The sequence below is a fragment of the Scyliorhinus torazame genome, chromosome 4, assembly GCF_047496885.1.
Source record: "Scyliorhinus torazame isolate Kashiwa2021f chromosome 4, sScyTor2.1, whole genome shotgun sequence".
NCBI classification, from domain to species: domain Eukaryota; kingdom Metazoa; phylum Chordata; class Chondrichthyes; order Carcharhiniformes; family Scyliorhinidae; genus Scyliorhinus; species Scyliorhinus torazame.
In genome coordinates this window covers 211,020,790-211,039,753 of record NC_092710.1, presented here as the reverse complement: position 1 = coordinate 211,039,753, position 18,964 = coordinate 211,020,790, and the positions used below count along the sequence as shown (strand labels likewise).

Here is an 18,964-nt window from a genome sequence, read left to right as displayed (position 1 = left end):
TACTTGCCTGTTTTGCCCTCTGAGGATTCTGGTTGAATGCATCTATCCCAAATCTTAATGTAGTTTCAGAACTGGAAGATCTATGATTGACATACTCTTCGCAGTCCAGCAGTCACAAAAGAAATACCATAAATAAACGAGTCCACTATATGCTGCCTGTATTGATTGCCCCAAAGCATCGGCCATGTGAGCACAGGTAGTCTATTTAACCGACTAGAGAAGATTGACTGCCTTCTGAAGCTGCTCAATGTGATCTCCTGCTTCCATGACAACATGATAAGTAAGGTCAGCTGTGCAAGGGCAACATCAGAACCCTTTGAGATTCACAATGTGGTCAAATCGGGTTGTGTTCTGGCACTGACGCTCATTAGCATATTTTTCTCTCTGCTGCTGTCATATGCCATCAAATGATCAACAAATGGTGTTTGCTTTCATATCAAAATGAATAGAAAGCTGTTGAGTCTTGTTCTTGAGATCCAAGACAAAGGATCCTTAGCAGAGAGTTGCTCTACACTGACGATGCTGCAGTAACAGTCCATAACGAGGATCACCTTCAGTAGCAAAGAGCAAGACTCTCTCACACCTGCAAGAGTTTGGTTTGACCATCAACATCAAGTCCAGGATTATGCCATTCTGCCACTGGCATTGACAATGTGATTCTGGAAGTTGTTGTCAGTTTCACATATCTAGGCTCCACAATTACCAACAATCTGTCACTTGTGCTCAAATCAACACAACAGCTGCAGCTGTTATGTCCAAATTGTGAGTGAGAGTGTGGGACAACAGCAAACTGACTGAGAACACTAAACTATGAAACAACTAAGCCTGCATTCTCAGCACACACCTGTACAGAAGTGAGACCTGGACAACATATGCTAGGCAGGAGAAAAGGCTGCATAGTTTCCACCTTTACTGTCTCAGATATATCGCCTTCTCGTGGCAGAACAAAGTCACTAACTCAGAGGTCCTGAACATGCTAATTCCATCAGCGTGCATTGATTCCTAAGCAAATGGTGCCTGGTGCGCCTTAAAAGCATTCTGAACACAACCTCCTGGGCACTCATACTTCTTGCTACAAAGACACCTGCATGTAAGATATGAAGATGGCAGATCTTGACAGTGCCAACTGGGAGACAACCACTGGTATCCTAACTTCTTGAAGGTGGCTGTTAGTTTATTGTAAGAGATGGGCAGCAACAAAAAGCTCAGCTGCTGGGGACGAAGGTCCACTGAAAACAGGTCAGTAAATTGTACATCCTCTCAGCTCACTGTCTTCATTTTCAGCAAATGCAGTAAAGACTGCTGTGCCAAAGTGGGGCACGCAAGCCACTCCAGGCAATGCCAGGCATCAAGGTTGACCACGGCAATGCAAACAATCGTCTTACAAAACGGAAGGCTGCCACAAAGATTTCTGAGTACAATTAATTAGTGGAACTGAGTGTATCTGTAGTGTTTCTTCAGTGGTTTATCTTCTAAAACTGTTTATTTTGAGGGCAATGTAATATTACCATTACTCAGATAATTGTTGGCCCTCTTTTACTTTTCTATTTTAAATACTAGGCTTTTAAAAGACCATCTAGCTGATATTTGGTCACTCAATGACTCATTTATCAATGAAAATCTCCACCTCATTAACCTGAAAATTGTCTGCATTACTTATGTCCATTTAAGTCAACCTTGTAAAATGAAGCATTGCACTGAAGCCAATCTAAGAAGTGAAGAGCTATCTATCACATCTAGTATAGAGCCTGTTGTCTTAAACATGTAATTCTGTAAAGGCAATATTTCTTGGAAGCCCAAGAGGATAACCAGCCATGATATGCATATGGATATTGAACAATTACAGCTATAACAGAGCAGCTATAAAGACTAATTTTAGTTACGTGTTCCATTACCGGATCAAGGTCAAGTGTAAACAACATACATTTTGGACTACAACTAAAGTAAAATAAATGTAACTTCAATTTTTTAACTTATAGAACTTATCACTTATTGAACATATTAACATGATTTGTAGGCTTCCCGTTTTAAAATAAAACCTCAAATTGAATAAAACAAGATTTATTTTGTCTATTAACTTTCTCGGTAACCTACTGGATTCAGGACAGGACCATTTGTGTCAAAACTTATAATTTGTACTCAACGAACCCTTTACCTTTAAAATAACAACAGACTTGCTTCTATTGTCTACTTACAGGTAATAAGAATAAGAATAGTAGCTCCTCCTGGCAAGCAAATCAGACAGTGAAGAAAAAATTATTGGTGAATAAAAGTGTGGAATCAGTTACAATCAACAAAGCAAATGCTAGCTGTGTTCTGATACTGATCATCTTTTGTTAGCATTTTACTGCAAACATGCAAAAATCTTATATTCCATGCAATCAAGTGCTTGCAAATAAAATAAAAATAATGGCCACAGAATGAAAGTGGACAATTACATCCCAGATATCAGTCATTAAACAACATAAGTGAATAATTAAAATTGATTGCACTTTTATTACATGCATTATACAACACAGCAGAATTGCTAATTTGCCTTTATTGGGAATTCATCTCGCAACAAGAAAAAAAACTTGAAATAATATAAGTAAATACAAAGAATGAAATTATGCACTTGGGCAGAATAATTAATTAAGATGTTTTGTACAGAAATATTAGTTCAATGAAACAGTGAACATTCCAGATGAAAAATAACAAAGTCACTTTAACCACCATCAATTACAGCAATGTCATGTAGATGATCATGCCAGACAAGAGGTCAACATTGATGATCAGTTGATTAGCTTGAAATCACTCACTGGCTAAAACGTTTTTTTTAATGATTTTGACTCAACTGACATTTTCCAAATGAACAACTTTTTTCCCCTCTTAATTAACCTTGCAAAAGTATTGATGCACTTAAATACCATTTCAATTTCAACCAAGCCAAAAAAAAGTACCCATTTATTCAGTCAGTTTTACCAATATCTAAAAATTCTTTAATAACTCGCTCTCACTTATAACAAGATCCTTCGCTGCTCATTCCTGCCAATGTACTTATGTCCAACACTAATCAACTAACTCAGAATATTGATTAAAGTTTTCAGTTGGTCTTTAAATACTTTTAACATATCAATATAGTCCCTAGTTGCTGTGGGAGAGTTAAATACCATCAGCAGGATTTGAAAGCATATGAACAAAGAAAATGGAATAAATCGATTCAAGAATTAACAACATGCATTGGATTGATACATATGATGAGAAGCCAGCACAGTTATCATAGATCTTTAAATAGCTGGCCATACTTCTCAAACTGAATGTCTGGAGGAAACAGTAAATGCACAAACAGAATGAGGTAGATATTCTTGTATGTATTTTCAAAGGAAGTTTGATAAGGTGCCATTTAAGAGACTTTTTTAATATGACATTAAAGAGGGCATAGTCACACAGCAAGAGAGATGTCTCGCAGGCAGGAAGCAAATAAATAGGTAAATGCCTTTGGGCTCAAAAGTGGGTCAAAAATTGAACATTTTTAACTGGAATAGAGGTCAAGAGATGACTCCAATGTTTGAATATTTTGAGTGGAGAATTAGTAATTGATTGTTTCCACGAATTCTTAGTTTAGTAACAAGGAGCTGAAACTCAAGATTGCACCAGTAGATGAGAGGGGTGGAGACAGGGGAAAAGGAAGTTAAAAACTTTCTTTCCCCCCCGAAGATGGTGGTTTACTGCAATATGGAATGTTCCATCTGGCAAATGCACGAGTCGAGAGTCATTTACACAGGACTTTGCGAATGGCCTGGAAAGGCCAAATGAGGAACAGTAAAAATGTGATTTGAATAGTAAGCTGAAAAGAAAAATTACTGAGCCAAAGTGGTCGAAATAGCTTCCTTCTGTGGTTTAAACTGGGTGACTCTACGATTTAAGACTATAAAATTACATGATTTTCAACCTAAATCTTTTAGTTTAATATTCACTTAATTAATATTGGTAAAATGGATATAGTAATAGATAAATGGATATAAAGCATGAATCAATAAAGTGGGCAATTAAAACATAAGTTGAATGTATTTCAATGATAAAGCTCAAATGCCAAAAAATACTTTGCAAATAATTTGCAGCATTTTAATTTTGCCATTGCTATTATTTGACTATGTTTGGCAATGTGACAATTTTACCTTTACTGTATTATATCAAGATATGCAAGATATCAGGAAATTATCACATTTTATGGGCTGTACTTTGCAGTCAGCAGTGAAGCAAATGCACTCTTCCCTGTTTTCAGATTTCCCCTTTCCTGATGTCAGTTTAAATTTTGCATTGAATCAAGGAGCCAGACTTGCAATAGCAATGTCACCAAGCAGCCAATTACATGGAAATATTCTCAGTGTAAGCAATGAAAGTTAAAAGTAATTCTTCTTTTAATTCTAATTGAAGTTTTCAGGTTTCAAGATGAAATGATAGGAAAAGAAAGGTAGTTTTAAGAGATTTGTGTTGGTCAACATCAGAAAAAGTATAGTTTTATTTGGGTTTAATGTAATGTTTCTGTGCCTGGAAGAGTAAAACCTAAAGTTAGATTCATGCTGGACAAAAGGTGATTGTACATGTGGGGATTGGTTACGTTTCAATGTGTTTCTATTGTGCTTAGAGGGGGCTATGACATGCAGAACAAATAAACCAACAGTGGTTCCTTAGCAACTGGGTCTTTGTAAGGTAGAGAATCTTTTGTGAATTAGTTTAGCTAATTTGATAGCTATTGGAGATAGGTAGTGAGAGAAAAGGCAGTTCTCACAGCTGTTAGAAGCAGTACTTTTAGAAGCCTAAAGAGGGAACACCTCTCTCAGCCTTGTTAGAAGAAAGGCCATACTATGGAGTAATGGTTAAAAAAAAAGATGCCAGAAATCTAAAGTCCAGCTAGATAAGGAAACTAGACAAATAAAGAGAAGTCTGGAGTTCAGTGAAAAGAGGCCAAGGGTTCAGAAGAATTCAAGGAAGAGTAAACAAAGTGTTCTGAGACAATTACAGTAACCAGATTTAAAGTGGGACAGCAGCCTTCAAAGGTAAATCAAACACCTGATGTCATTTTAATAATTTGGGAATTGAGAGTTAAAGCATTTGAAAGCAGCTTGCACAGTAGTCAAGACAAAGAAATCGTAAAATAGGGTGGTGTAAAATCCTGGGAGCGGAATTTGGAAACATTTGTGACAATCATCTGGGGGGACTGGAAGGAGAAAACTACAGACACTAACTTGGGTTCAGAGCAGAGTGTATGTATTTTTGACCACAGCCAATCTATGTGCGTAAAAGGGACTTTGTATTGAAATGAAGTCAAAATCGCTTATTGTCACAAGTAGACTTCAAATGAAGTTACTGTGAAAAGCCCCTAGTCGCCACATTCCGGCGCCTGTTCAGGAGGCTGGGACGGGAATTGAACCATGCTGCTGGCCTGCCTTTGTCTGCTTTAAAAGCCAGCGATTTAGCCTAGTGTGCTAAACCAACCCCTTGATGGAACCATTGTAGATTAAGATGTACTTTGCAATCCATGTTAACCTAAAACTGTGTCATTATTAAGGTAAGAGAGGAGTAAAGGCGTATTGTATCATAATCCAATTTTTTCATGTTTAATAACTTGTTAAAACTATTTAGCGGTCCTGTGACTCTGTTCCTCCAAGTTTTATAAATAAAAATAAGTTATAATTTTTCAAGCTCGGATTCCATTCCGGGATCTTCCTGTCCAGTTATAACAACAACTGGGATCATAACAGGATTAAGATTGAAGCTGAAATTTCAATATAAATTTGACATTCGATAGTAATAAAATTAGATTTTCAGGGGCAGTGAGTGTGTTAGTAATAATTATGAAACCAATACACGATTAAAAATCCAATTACATCTCATTCAATGTGTCAATTTTGCATCTGTTTTAATAGCAAAACATATGGCACAGAAGTGGAAGCTTCGGTCAATTCATGAATTTCCCCGATACTGTATTCTCAGAGAACCTCAATGGTGGATCAGGTGAAGGAGTGTCGAATCACCCTCAGCAACATCTGGGTTGCTGTTATCATGCACATGTGCAGTCACTGGAACTTTGTCAGTTTCAATGGGAGTTATGACGGAAAATGTTGACAGTCTTAACATCATTAGCAATGCAACATTTGTGCCAATATGCAAGAAAATATAGGAAGGAAATTACATAAGAACATAAAAACAAAGGGATATTGCAAAGGCTGTGCAAGTGGCCTGAGAGTTGAATGATTTTTAAGATGGACAAATTCAAGGCAATATGATCAAGTGAGGCAAAATAACGGTGAGCATATAGTAAATACAGGACATGAATGACCTGGTGAATAGCTCACTGATGCCAATAGTCAACTGTAATGGATTTGAGCAAGTACAGCTTGTGTGGAGAAAACATCACAGATGGTGATGAGCATGTATTTTAAGTGTATTAATGGGATATGGGCATTGCTGGCAAAGCTAATATTTAATGCCCATCCCTAATTGCAATTAACTGAGTGGCCTGCTAGGCAATTTCAGAGGCAGTTAAGAGTCAAGCACATTCACTTGGTCTGGAGTCACAAAGTCCAGGCCTGCCAAGAGGTCACAAATTTCCTCCCCTGAAAGACATTAGTGAATCTGATTGGTTTCCATGACTATTGGGTATTTTTCATGCTAGTTTCTTTACTCCACATTTATTTACTTAACTCTTATTTCTGGACCCTTAGTCCAGGTTTATGCATTACTTGTCCAGTAATATAACCATTATATTATCGCTCCTTTACAAATACACCTTTTTAAATTCTTTCATGAGACACAATTTCCCTTGAGCAGGTGCTGGTGAGCTGTCTCCTTCAACCACTGCAGTCCATGTGCTGCAAATACATCCACAGTACCTGGAGTACAGTGTACAATCTTATTCACTGCATTATAAAACATCCAGGCATTTCAGAAAAAGACAACAAAACTGACACCAGGCATAGGCTAAGTTAAAGGAAGAAGTTGAATGATTTACTCTGGTTTCCAGAAAGCGTAAGAGGGTTGGATTAAATTGAATCCCCAATATATTTTCAAGGTTGGCTGAGACTTGTGGAACCACATGATCCTGATGGTGCATTTGGGATCGTGACATACACTAGAATTTGACCTCAAGCATAGGAGAGGGCAAGCACACTATTTAGATTTAACTACTTAATGCAGGGGACAGCAGAGAGGGCATGTCACTGAGGGAGTAAATGAATGTAGATTCAATTAACTATTGGCTAGATATTTGAAGGACTGCATGGGGCATTTGAATGATTTGAGTGGCATTCATTTTTAGAACTGATCGGGTGCAATCAAGTCTTTTAAGGTTCTGTACTTCCTATTTACCAGGGCAGGGGAGGCAGTGGCGCAATGGTATTGCCACTAGTCTAGTAATCCAGAGATCCAGGGTAATGGGCTGGGGAATTGGTTCAAATACCACCAGGGCAGTTGGTGAGATTTGAATTCAACAGAAATCTGGAATTAAAAGTCTCACGATAGCCATGAAACCATGTCTATTGTCGTAAAAACCCATCCTGTAAATTAATGTCCTTTAGGGAAGGAAATTTACCATCCTTACCTGGTGTGGCCTGTATGTGACGCCAAACCCACACCACAGCAGTGCGGTTGACTCTTAAATGCCTTCAGGGATGGGCAACAAATGCTGGTCCAGCCACATCCCATTATTGAATAAAGAAAACAAAATAGTTGCAGAAAATGCATAGCAAGATTCTACAGATGATTAAACAAAGAAGGATATTTATTTATTAACATATGAAAACAGTGGGCAAGAAAAGACCAGCTGGTCTAAAAAGCTCATGCCAGACTGTTGATGGCTGAAGCCTAAAAAGAGATTCCTATCCTCCAGCAGCCATGTAACCTGGGAGAGGAAAACAGCCAAAAAAATTAGGTACAACAAAAGAAAGAACGTGAAAAATCTGCGACACCTTCCTCAATCATGGGAAAACGTAAGTTTAATGTAGTTTGATGAAACCCAAAGGTTGACCCAAATTTTGACCAGTATCCTTTGAGAGGTCAAGCCACATCTTAAAAAGTAAAACAGAATGCTCCAAATTGTCTCTTTACAGAAAGGGAAAGTATTATAACGTGCCTGCTCACCATTGGCTGGGGACTAATGACAATCCCACAATCCTGTGGGAGTATGAGATTCCCCAATGAGGGAGGCGGAGAAATCATTAGCAGACTCCCTGTATAAATAAAGCTGGCCAGTTTGGAACCAGCCAGGAAGGAGTGAGCAGCAAGCGAAGTTGCTGCTGCTGTTGTATATATATGTTATTGTAAATAAATGTTATTTCTTTGTATCCTTAAAACGCGTGCTGGATTCTTCGTGGACCTCACAAAAGAAAGATTTAGACCAGTGAGTTTATGAGGCTGTAGCTGCTAAGGAAAACAAAGGTGCTATGGTTTCCCAGGAGTTTTATCTAGCCTGGGCCTGTTAAGGGAGAGCTTGGAAACTACTCTCGATTCATGTGATTAGTAACTGAGTTATAGGTCAGGTGTTAAAACCATAGTTTCAAAGAACTCAACGTTCCTTTGGATATGATGTATTAACGAGAATCTTTACATGACAATCAAGTCTTATAAGATAGAGATCCACCCCTGGAATAAGGGGGTATAAAAATGTTCTATAACTTGGGTGAATCATATGAATAATGTAACATTAGACTGCAGGAAGGAAGAGATGACTTGGCCAGCTTTCTCACCAGAAGATCCTACTATCGACAAGGATTGATAATCTGTTGACAGTGGTTTGTATGGTTATCTTTTGTAACATAATGGGACTACTGCCCACATTGCAGTATTTTTGTAACTAATTTTATATTGTGGTGGCTTTGAATTTGTTTTGAAGATACAATAAAATCTTATATTGGGGACTTGTGCATCTTGTGTAAATGAAAGCAAAAGCACCATAAATCTGCACACTCCAAGACTAATATCTTAGAATTATGGTGGTTAGCACTTTTGCTTCACAGCACCAGGGTCCCAGGTTCGATTCCCAGCTTGGGTCACTGTCTGCGCGGAGTCTGTACAATCTCCCTGTGTTCTAGTGGGATTTCTCCAGGTGCTCCGGTTTCCTCCCACAAGTCCCGAAAGATGTGTTGTTAGGTGAATTGGACATTCTGAATTCTCCCGGTATACCCATACAGGCCCCGGAATGTGGAGACTAGGGGCTTTTCACAGTAACTTCATTGGCGTGTTAATGTAAGCTTACTTGTGACAATAAAGATATTTTTTAAAAAAATGTTTTTAATTGGAATTAGTCAAGAGGTCCAATGGACCGTACGTATATGTTACTATCACTTTTGTGATATATTGTGTTTTTTTAAATAGAACAAAATAAAATGAGACATTATTGATAAAGAAAAGAAATAAATTGCAAATATAATGTTGGAAATATATAGCAAGTTAGTCAACATCTGTAAAGAGAAATGAAAGATTATGGCACTTAGGATTTGTAACCTTGCATAAGAACAGGTATTGTTGACTTTATCTCAGGCAAGAGTTGTCAACTCTCCAGGACTGTCCTGGAAGCTCCAGAATTAAGATTAATCTTTAGAAAGAGGGATGGGAAAATCAAGGAGAAAAATCATGGGGCATTGAACAAAAAACACATTTTTCTCTTATCTTTGTACAATGTTGTTTTTTAGCCATGAAAATATTCAAGATACAGAACAAACAGCATTTGACTGACTATCAAGAATCATCCAAGTCGATATTGAACAGCCTGTTGGCTTTCTTGTTGGTGTCTGAAAGCTGAGACATGTGGCAACTAATTGTGGGAACGATTGGGGTAGCGGAAGACGAGAGGACATGCAATAGAGCCTCCAGCTACAAACACCAGAGCTGGCAACCCTGCCTGGGTCCTTTGCATCAATGAAAGTGTATTTCACAAAAAAAGGATTAAAAACTGGGTGTTTGATACACCGCAGCTGTGAATTGGAAAGATGCTATTTGAACAGAACAATTTGACTTCCTCTATGGGGGTCAAGCTTATTGAGATTTGTGAGGAATGGTCAGGTTGAATTTGACACAGTTAAAATAATTTCAGAAAGACCAGAGAGCCTACTTCACACCCCAAAACAGGTGTGAGCTTTGGATAAGTATGGAGAGGTGCAGAGATATTCTGCCACAAATTCCCTTTATTCAAGAGTAGAGTGTAAGGGGAGAGATAATCTTAGTGATTAATAATGAAATCACTTCAATGGTAAAAGAGGACATAATGAGAAATCATAATAAGCAAAGATTGGGTGAGTGGATACATTGTAGGTAGAATTAAGAAATAAAAAAGGATTTAAGCTCATCGTGGGTGTTGTGTACAAGACGCCTGGTAGCAGCTGAGTAGATTCTCCAAATGCAGAAATTGCTTGAATGGGGGATTGGACTTTGTTTTTTCCATATAATTTCGGATAAGTGGATTAGCATATGTCGAAAGCGAGTGAATTTCTGTGTGTCCAACACAGTTTTCTGCAGCAATATATCCCACGGCCAATAGAGAGCATGTTATATTAAATTTAGTAATGAGTAGTGAGCCCGATTTAGTTAACAGCCGAACAGGAATGACCATTTATTCGATAGAAATATGAAGATGTTCAACATTTTTTGAAAGTAAGAAATGCTAAACAGCTAGATGGTAAATTTAGACAAGGTTGCCCTCAATGGGATGAGACAGAGCTGTTCACGGTAAACTGGGCAAATCTGTTAACGGGCAAGTATGAGAAGGTCAATACGAGGTGTTCAAAAAAATAATTGTTATCAGAACCAGTTTATTTTCCTGAGGGGCAAGAGCTCCACTTTCCTTGGAGACAAAAAGAGGTCAACGACACCATGAACCCAAAGGAAAAACATACAAAAATGCAACAAAAAGAAAAGCACAGATCCTGACAACTTGAAAAGATATAAAAACCAACAAAGAGTGGAAAAACAGATCGCCAGAGCAACAACAAGGGAGTATGAAAAGAAACTTGTTAGGGACATCAAAAACCACACAAAAAAAATCACAACCTACATCCAGATGATACCAGGAATGCGAGAGTTCAGTTACGAGGCGAGGCTGACAAAGTATGGACTATCCTCCTTGGGACAGAAAAGGTTATGACGTGACATTGTGGAGGTTTTCAAGAGTGAGATGTTGATAGGTGATTCAATAACTAGAGGTCATAAATTTAAAGTAATTGGCAAGAAATCTAGAGGGGAGAAGGGAAGAAATGTTTTCACTGAGCGAGATCGGAACATTTTCCCGAGTAGGCAGTGGAAGGTAATTCCATAAATAATTGTAAAAAGGTACTGGAAGGTAAGGAACTTGGCGTTACGGCCATAAAGCAGGAATGAGGGACTCTAAGCACAAGTGTTCTTTCAAAGTGGCTTCCTTGTGCACCCTTGAAAACTGAATGGTGATATTGTCATGAAGGTAAGGAAAAGGTTAACAATCTGAATAATTACTTTGCATCAATGTTGACAATAGAGGAGCAAGTCAGTATGCCAGACATCCCATGAAAGCTAATTCTGAACCTGGACAGGGATTCACCAAAAATAACTTAATGAAGTAAATGTCATTAAGAAAATAATAGCGCAAAAGAGTGATAAATCCTCAGAACCAGACAGTTTCCTCCCAAGATTTTAAAGGAAGTTGGTGAGACACTGCAGATGCCCAAACTATAATTTTCAATGTCAAGATTCAGGAACCATTCCTTTAGATTGGAAAACTGTGCACGTCACTCTGGATTAAAGATGGGGTGACTGAATACTTTGAAAATTTTGAGTTGATAGAGATAGCCAGCATGGATTTGTAAAATGTATTCAAGATTGATGAATCTGACTAAATCTTCATGGACAGGATAATGACTGTGGATGAGATTTCTGGAAGGCATTTAATAAATTCCCTCATAAGAAATGGTTAGATAATGCTGAAGGTCATGGCAATGAAGGCAAATTATTGACCTGGTTAGGAATTTGGCAGAACGGCAAGAGACAAAGAGTAAGCAAATGGGCAGATATGCGAATGAGCAGGATGTGATTAGTGGCGTCCTGCAAGTTTCTGTGTTGGAGCCTCAACTATTTACTGCATTTATTAATGACTTAAATGATGGCACAGAAAGCCATATCTTCAAATTTGCTAATGACATAAAGAAAGTGGCATTTTATGCAATGTATAACAGGCATAGAATTACAAAGATGTATTATTGATAGATAATCTGAATGGGCAATAACTTTGACATGTGAAATCTTTTCACTTTGGACCTAAAAAGGATAAAACAGGACATTTTCGAAATGTTGAAAATCTAGAGAGTGTGGAGATTCAAAAAGACTTGTGGGTCCAGGTATGTAGACCATTACAATGTCTTGAAAAGGTACAAGAAATAAATCAAGAAGGCTAATGGAATGCTGACCTTTACATCTAAAGGACTAGCAAACAAAAATTAGAAGTTATGCGTCAGCTACACAAAGCCCTGGTTAGGAATTTTGTGAGAATGTCTGGGTACTATACAGCGACCAACTGTCCCCTTAAATACAGGATTGACCCTTGAATCACCTCATGTTGCTACCATGTGGGACACCGCTTGCCCCCTATTTTGCAATGGTGAATTTTGCACATGTGCAGTACACTTCTGCATGTGCGCACCAAGATCTCCTCCCAGTGGCTTGCCTTCCTGGTCCCAGAGAGGCGGCAGTAACTGGTACATGCCTCCACTATGATTATGGCTCTGGCCGAGCCACCCCCTGCTCTTACAGCTGACAGCACGTGCTCCACTCCACTACCCCCAACCCCTGCCCCCAAATCGATGTTATTGATTCAGGTTAATGACAAAGTGTCCCTTAAATTGCACAGGTGGGATTGGTCACCCTGTTACTACATCTTAAGAAGGACATGTTAGCCGTTAGCCTAGTTCTGCGTAGATTTACCAGAATGATACCTGGACTCCAAGGATTAATGTAGAGATTAAACAAACTGAATCTTGCATTCCAAGTTGCATTTATTTTGCTGTGAGTAGCCTATTCATTTAAGTGTGCAAGCCCTTTAAACTTCTTTGGTGGGGCAGAGAAAGGAGCCAAATCGTGCTTGGCCTGTGCAGGAAGATATTAATTTCAACACATAAAGCAGGCAGAGAGAAACTATTTCCGCTCTTGGGCGATTTTAGGACAAGTGGGTGTAGTCTAGATATTAGAGCCAGACCTTTCAGGAGTGAAGTTAGGAAATAATTCTTCAGTCAAAGGGTGGCAGTCATTTTGAATTCTCTTCCACAAATTGCAATTGATACTGGATCAATTCTTAATTTAAAGTCTGAGATTGGTATATTTTTGTGAAGCAAAGATATGAGGGTATATGGTGCAAAGGTATATAGAAGTCCAGGTATATGGAATTAGGTTTCAGATCAGCCCTGATCTCACTGAATAGCAGAACAGGCCTAAGCAGCTAAATGACCTACTCCTGTTCCGATGTTCCGACATGGCTTTTTAACCAATCGCACATTAAAATTGCCTGATTCCAGGCCTCACACACAAGATCTACATTAGTTCTGAAGTTGCAGAACAGGACTGTAGATTTTCAGCTCTTACATATTGCATGGCCCGGCTCCTCTCTGGAATTTGGCTGCCCTATGTTGCAAACCTTATTTCACACCCCACTCAAGCTACATTTTGCTTCTCACCCTTAATTCATGCTTGCAATCCACTTACTGTACTTTTAGTTAGGATACAGGACTATAAAGACATCAACAACAGCTTTGGATTCCTCCCTCCTCTTGCCCCCCCCCCCTCTCCTCTTCCACCCCTCCCTCCTCTTCCCCCTCCCCCTCACTTCCTCTTCCCCTCCCCTCCACATCTTCCCTACCGCCCACATCTTCCCCACCGCCCACCTCTTCCCCTGCCCCCTCTTCCACCCCTCCCTCCTCTTCCCCTCCCCCCACCTCCTCTTCCCCTCCCCACCTCCTCCTCCTCTTCCTTTCCCCCCCACCCCATCCTCCTCTTCCACTCCCCCACCCCTCCTCTTCCCCTCCCCCATCCCCCTCCTCTTCTCCCCTCCACCTCCTATCCTCCCACCCCCTCCTCCTCCTCTTCTCCTCCCCCACCCCCTTCCTCTTCCACTCCCCCCACCCCTTCCTCTTCCACTCCCCCACCCCTCCTTCCCACCCCCTCCTCTTCCCTTTCCCCCCACCCCTTCCTCTTCTTCCTACCTCCTCCTCTCCCCCCCACCTCTCCTCTTCCCCCCATCCCCTTCCTTCCTCCTCCTCTCCCCCCCACCTCTCCTCTTCCCCCCATCCCCTTCCTTCTACCCCCACCCCCTCCTCTTCCCCCCATCCCCATCTCTTTCCATCCAGCCCTCCTCTTCCCATCCAGCCCTCCTCTTCCCCTCCCCCTCCTCCTTCCCCAACCCCCTTTTCCCCTCTCCCTCATCCTCATCCCCACCCCCTCCTCTTCTCTCCCCCTCTTCTTCCCCTCCCTCCTCCTCTCTCCCCCCCAACCCCTTTCCCCCCTCTCCACTCATCACTCATCGCACTCCCCGGTTTATGGTACTAGCGGCCATAAAGCACATCACAGTCATTTCAACAAGCCAGGGAGAAGGTGACTGTGTAAGTTAAGTGTGAGCAGGGTTAGGGTGATCAGGGGAGGGTCAGAGTGAGGGGGCCATTGGTGATCGGATGGGGTCAGATGGTTAGGGCGGTTGTGGTTGAAGGGTGGCCGGGAGGTGCGGTTCAATGGGGGAGGTGATGTGCACTCAGGTGGGTTGGAGGAGGGGGATATAGCAGTTTTCAGTATTATAGTTATCCAGGAGTTAGATATGGTTTAATTCCTTCTTTACTTGGCGACTGTTCTGCTAAGAGAGTTAGAAACATCCAAAGTCTCCAATTTAAACTGGACCATCAGATGGTTTATGGTGCAGGGTGAAGGGGTTAAAATCATTGTGTCCAATGGCATTCTACTGTGAGACTGTCAAAGTTACACAGCCATGGAAGTGATAAAAATAGGGGAAGATTTGAATAGACCACAATAGACCACCATTGTTCAATCTCTGCTCCAGGTAATAGTCAAGGATTGCAGACATGTTTGGATAGACCACAATAAGTCACTGCATAGAATAACAGACAGTCAAGGACCACAGATGTGTTTTTGCTGGGAGTATGAACTGTGTATAGATGCCTTGTTAGTAATTGGATATTGTAATTAGGTAAGCATAGGAAAATTGTAATTGGTCAAGTATACTAACATGATATAAATGAGGTAATCTGAACTACGAACTGTAATTGGATATTTATTACCTTAGATCAAATCTATATTTTTTATTGGTATATGCAAATCACCAAGAAAATAGGGTGGCATGGTGGCACAGTGATTAGCACTGCTACCTCACAGTGCCAGGGACCGGATTCAATTTCAGCCTTGGCTGACTGTATGGAGTTTGTACCTTCTCCCCGTGTCTGTGTGGGTTTCCTCTGGGTGCTCCAGTTTCCTCCCAAAGATGTGCAGGTTAGTTGAATTGGCTATGATAAATTGCCCCTTAGTGTTCAAAAGATTAGGTGGGGTTACTGGTGCGTGAGGTGGGGGAGTGAGCCTAGGGAGGGTGCTCTTTCAGAGGATCGGTGCAGACTCTATGAGCCGAATGGCCTCCTTCGGCACAGTAGGAATTCTATTATAAGCTAAAGATATAATTGCCACTGTATTTCTTTGTTCTGGGAGCTGGCACACCACATGGATGACCAGCTCCCATGCTATAGCTGGAAATAAGGGCCGTTTTAAAACTCCAAGAATCTCCCTCTGGTTACTTGTGTAAGTTAGGTACACGATAGCTAAATAGCTGTCTTCTCTCCCTGCTTTGCAATCTGCTCCCGACAACCATATCCCATTTATCGCCTGACCATTTTCCATCTCATCTTGCTCTAATTCTTCTCCTCTCTTCCTTACTTATCCCAGTCTCCTTCCACTATCTTCTCCCGATACTCAAGTGATTCTGTCACACTCAGTTGGTGAACCAAGCCATTATCTCGCCTTCTTTATCCTTCCTTACTTAGTCTCAAAGTATTTTATTAAATTAAGTTATTAATTTGCAGGAAACTCTGTCCCTTCCTCATTGCATTTGTGCAGCTCACAAAGGCGTTGACTATCTCAACCACAGATAAAGGCATAATGTTTGGCCGGCTATGTCTCCTTTCAGTGTTCATGGAAATGTCTGACTTTCAAAGAGCTAAAGCGGCAACTTTCTACTGTGCCCTCCTCATGGGGAGCTTTACCCACTGGAAGGGCTTATCTGAAATTCAATTAATGTGAATGATTGGAAAATCTCACATTTCCTGGCAGGATTCCCCATCAGCAAAGTGTCAGAAAACTACTTAAGTTTTCAGACAAAGTAATCACTTGCTTTTGTAAAGGTCAAGCCATGTTGGTTGGGAAGCAAGTCCATACGTAAAGGAGTAAACATTTTGGGACCTGGGAGCGCAAAAAATTTACCGAATGTATGTCATTAATAACTTGCATCTCAAGAACTGGCCAAGTTTACATCCTTTTGTAATTTTGAAATGGGTGTAAGCCATTCTTTTCTTAAGTACAATATGCAAGCAATATGTATTCTAGTTAGTTTTTTTCTTTTTTTGTGGCGTTTTCTTACATCATGTAGTCAGAACTTGTTTTTTTTTTAGAAAAGCAAGCCATTTGACAGAACACAATTATCTTTCAATTATTTTATACTGCTTCAGAAATAGGTATTAGCTTTTAAGTAACAAGTCAACTAATAGCTGCATTTATTCAATATTACATTTAGAGCAATTCTGTACCTTTTCTTAACGATCATTACCACAACCAGGAGCAGGAGGATGAAAACCAGAATTCCGGCACTGATTCCAGCTATTTTCACTACACGATCAGTTTGCTTGACAGGGTCAGGGACCACCTCAGGTTCTTCAGTTGTAGCAGCTAAATTAGTCAGAAGAAGTATTTGCATCAAAGCATGTAATTATTGCTGACAGGGAAATGATCTTAAATGTCATTTTTATACAGTACACTTCAAAAATCCAGGTACAATTCATAAAACATTTGATCCCACTTATGTGACAATTATATTTTGCTATGTTACATTTCCTGCTACCCTAACAATTCAGCAAGCAGAAAATATGTTTCTAATAATAATTTTAATTATAAAGAACAAGGGTGAGAAATTTAAGAAAAGACATAGCATTAGCATTGTGGTTTAAAAAAGTCTTTGCAGTTGCATAGAAATTTGTAGCACAACTTGTATTGGAAATAATTCAATTTGGTCAAGTTAAGAATTCATGCATTTCAGATGTATGAATTTACATACTGAAATGCCATTTTCATGGAGACATCCAATGTCAAACGAACTTGTGAAAAAAGTTTCAATCCTCATTTATCAGTTTTAAAAGGATTAGGTGTAGATACAAATAATAACTTGGAAGTATTTTTGCCAAGCAACATTAATTATACATAAAGTGCAGCTGGCATACTACAGGTTCATGAACTGATCAGAAATATTTTCACAGAAAAATTTATATGTTAATCCTGAATGACACTTTGATCAATTTTCAAAAGAAAATTTAAAGCGACTATGCCACTGCATTATTATTATAAACAGTAACCATTAAACTTACTTCAGCAAAGAAGCTTCAATTAAATTCTGGTGGGGAAATGTTAGATTAAATGTATTGCTAATGGGCATGTTAAAGTTATAATTAATACAGCAATTAAAATTGCACACCACCACTCAGGAGAAAACAAATTATTGCATTGGATTGGTTTAGGTGCTGGAACACTGAAATGGTTAGGTATTTTGGATGAATTACACTGACCAATCTATGCAGTACAGTAGATGGTAAACATGGTATTTCTGAACGGATCTATAATGTCACAAACACAATACATTTTGAGTAATAATAGTTATTTGTTACATAACCATGTGGTGAGTGGGGATCACCTAGATGAAGGGTTACACCTAAAACGCTAACCTATCTGACTGAGATGTTGAGCGATCCAAATGCACTTTCCGATAATTTTGGTTTTGGGTCAGAATAATTAATTTCTACAATATAGTCAGCACCAAGTAATTTTAACACACTTTGCTCTTGAATAAAGTAACATTGAGCTGTATGAATTTGCTAATTTTGTTTATTTGCGAATATGCAAAAGTTAATGAGCTCAATTTCACAAGATAAACCTGCCTCTGTAAATAGAAGTATAATCTTGCAAAGGCAAGTTTATCCTGTGAAACCGAGCATGATGTTTTGCAATGTATTGAGCAGATCCAAATTCAGCATTTTCACATAATTTTGTGAAAGAAATGTAAGCATATTTGATCCAAGCTAATGACACTGGTGATACACCCGAACTACTATTAAAGACACAGCACTTGTTTCAAACATCCATCTTTCTTTCCACTCACAGTCTGAACTTTAAAACCAAATAACCATGGTGAAATTGATCAGCTCTTTCAGTGTGGCCTAGGTTGCTTTTTAATCATCAACAAGTAGTACACAATAAAAAAAGACTGGCTTTTGCCGAGACTGTCAAGATCCCAGTGTTGGCACTTCACTACTCTCTGCATCCTGTCTGGTGATTTATTGGCTTTCTGTTAACTGAATGTTTTTTTTTTAACAGGGCAGCTGTATCAGGATCAGGACATGGTGAAGCAGAGCCAACCACTGAAAACTGGACTACTTTATTCCATGTGTACTGTACTTCGCTGTGATAACTAACTGAAATAAAATATGAACGATGCCCCCCAAAAAAGATCCCAGTGATGGGCCCAGTTATTAGCTGGGAACCCAGAGGTGGTTGTGGCCAGATATTGCTTGCCATCTTCCTAGAGGCAGAACGTCAAGAAGTTGCCTCAGAGAGCACTGTCCAAATAAAGACTGTGGTAAGACCAGTGAGATGAGGAGTCTATTCGGAGGGCCTGCCAGGATGTCCAGCTGGCAGCACCACTGGGAGAGGTGGGCAC

At 39.7% G+C, this 18,964-nt stretch overlaps 1 protein-coding gene across 3 annotated transcripts in view; it reads right to left on the bottom strand.

Moving 5' to 3' along the window:
• ptprk (protein tyrosine phosphatase receptor type K) overlaps window positions 1-18,964 on the bottom strand; it is an 877,717-nt gene that overhangs the window by 186,122 nt on the left and 672,631 nt on the right. For 2 of the 3 annotated variants that reach the window (XM_072499228.1, XM_072499225.1), the window contains exons 14-15: window positions 16,788-16,926; window positions 2,196-2,225 (exon numbers count right to left, since the gene is read on the bottom strand). In XM_072499228.1, coding sequence (XP_072355329.1) covers window positions 2,196-2,225; window positions 16,788-16,926 — 169 coding nt within the window. The remainder of the gene's footprint in view (window positions 1-2,195; window positions 2,226-16,787; window positions 16,927-18,964) is intronic. The other variant, XM_072499226.1, reaches the window with a different exon arrangement.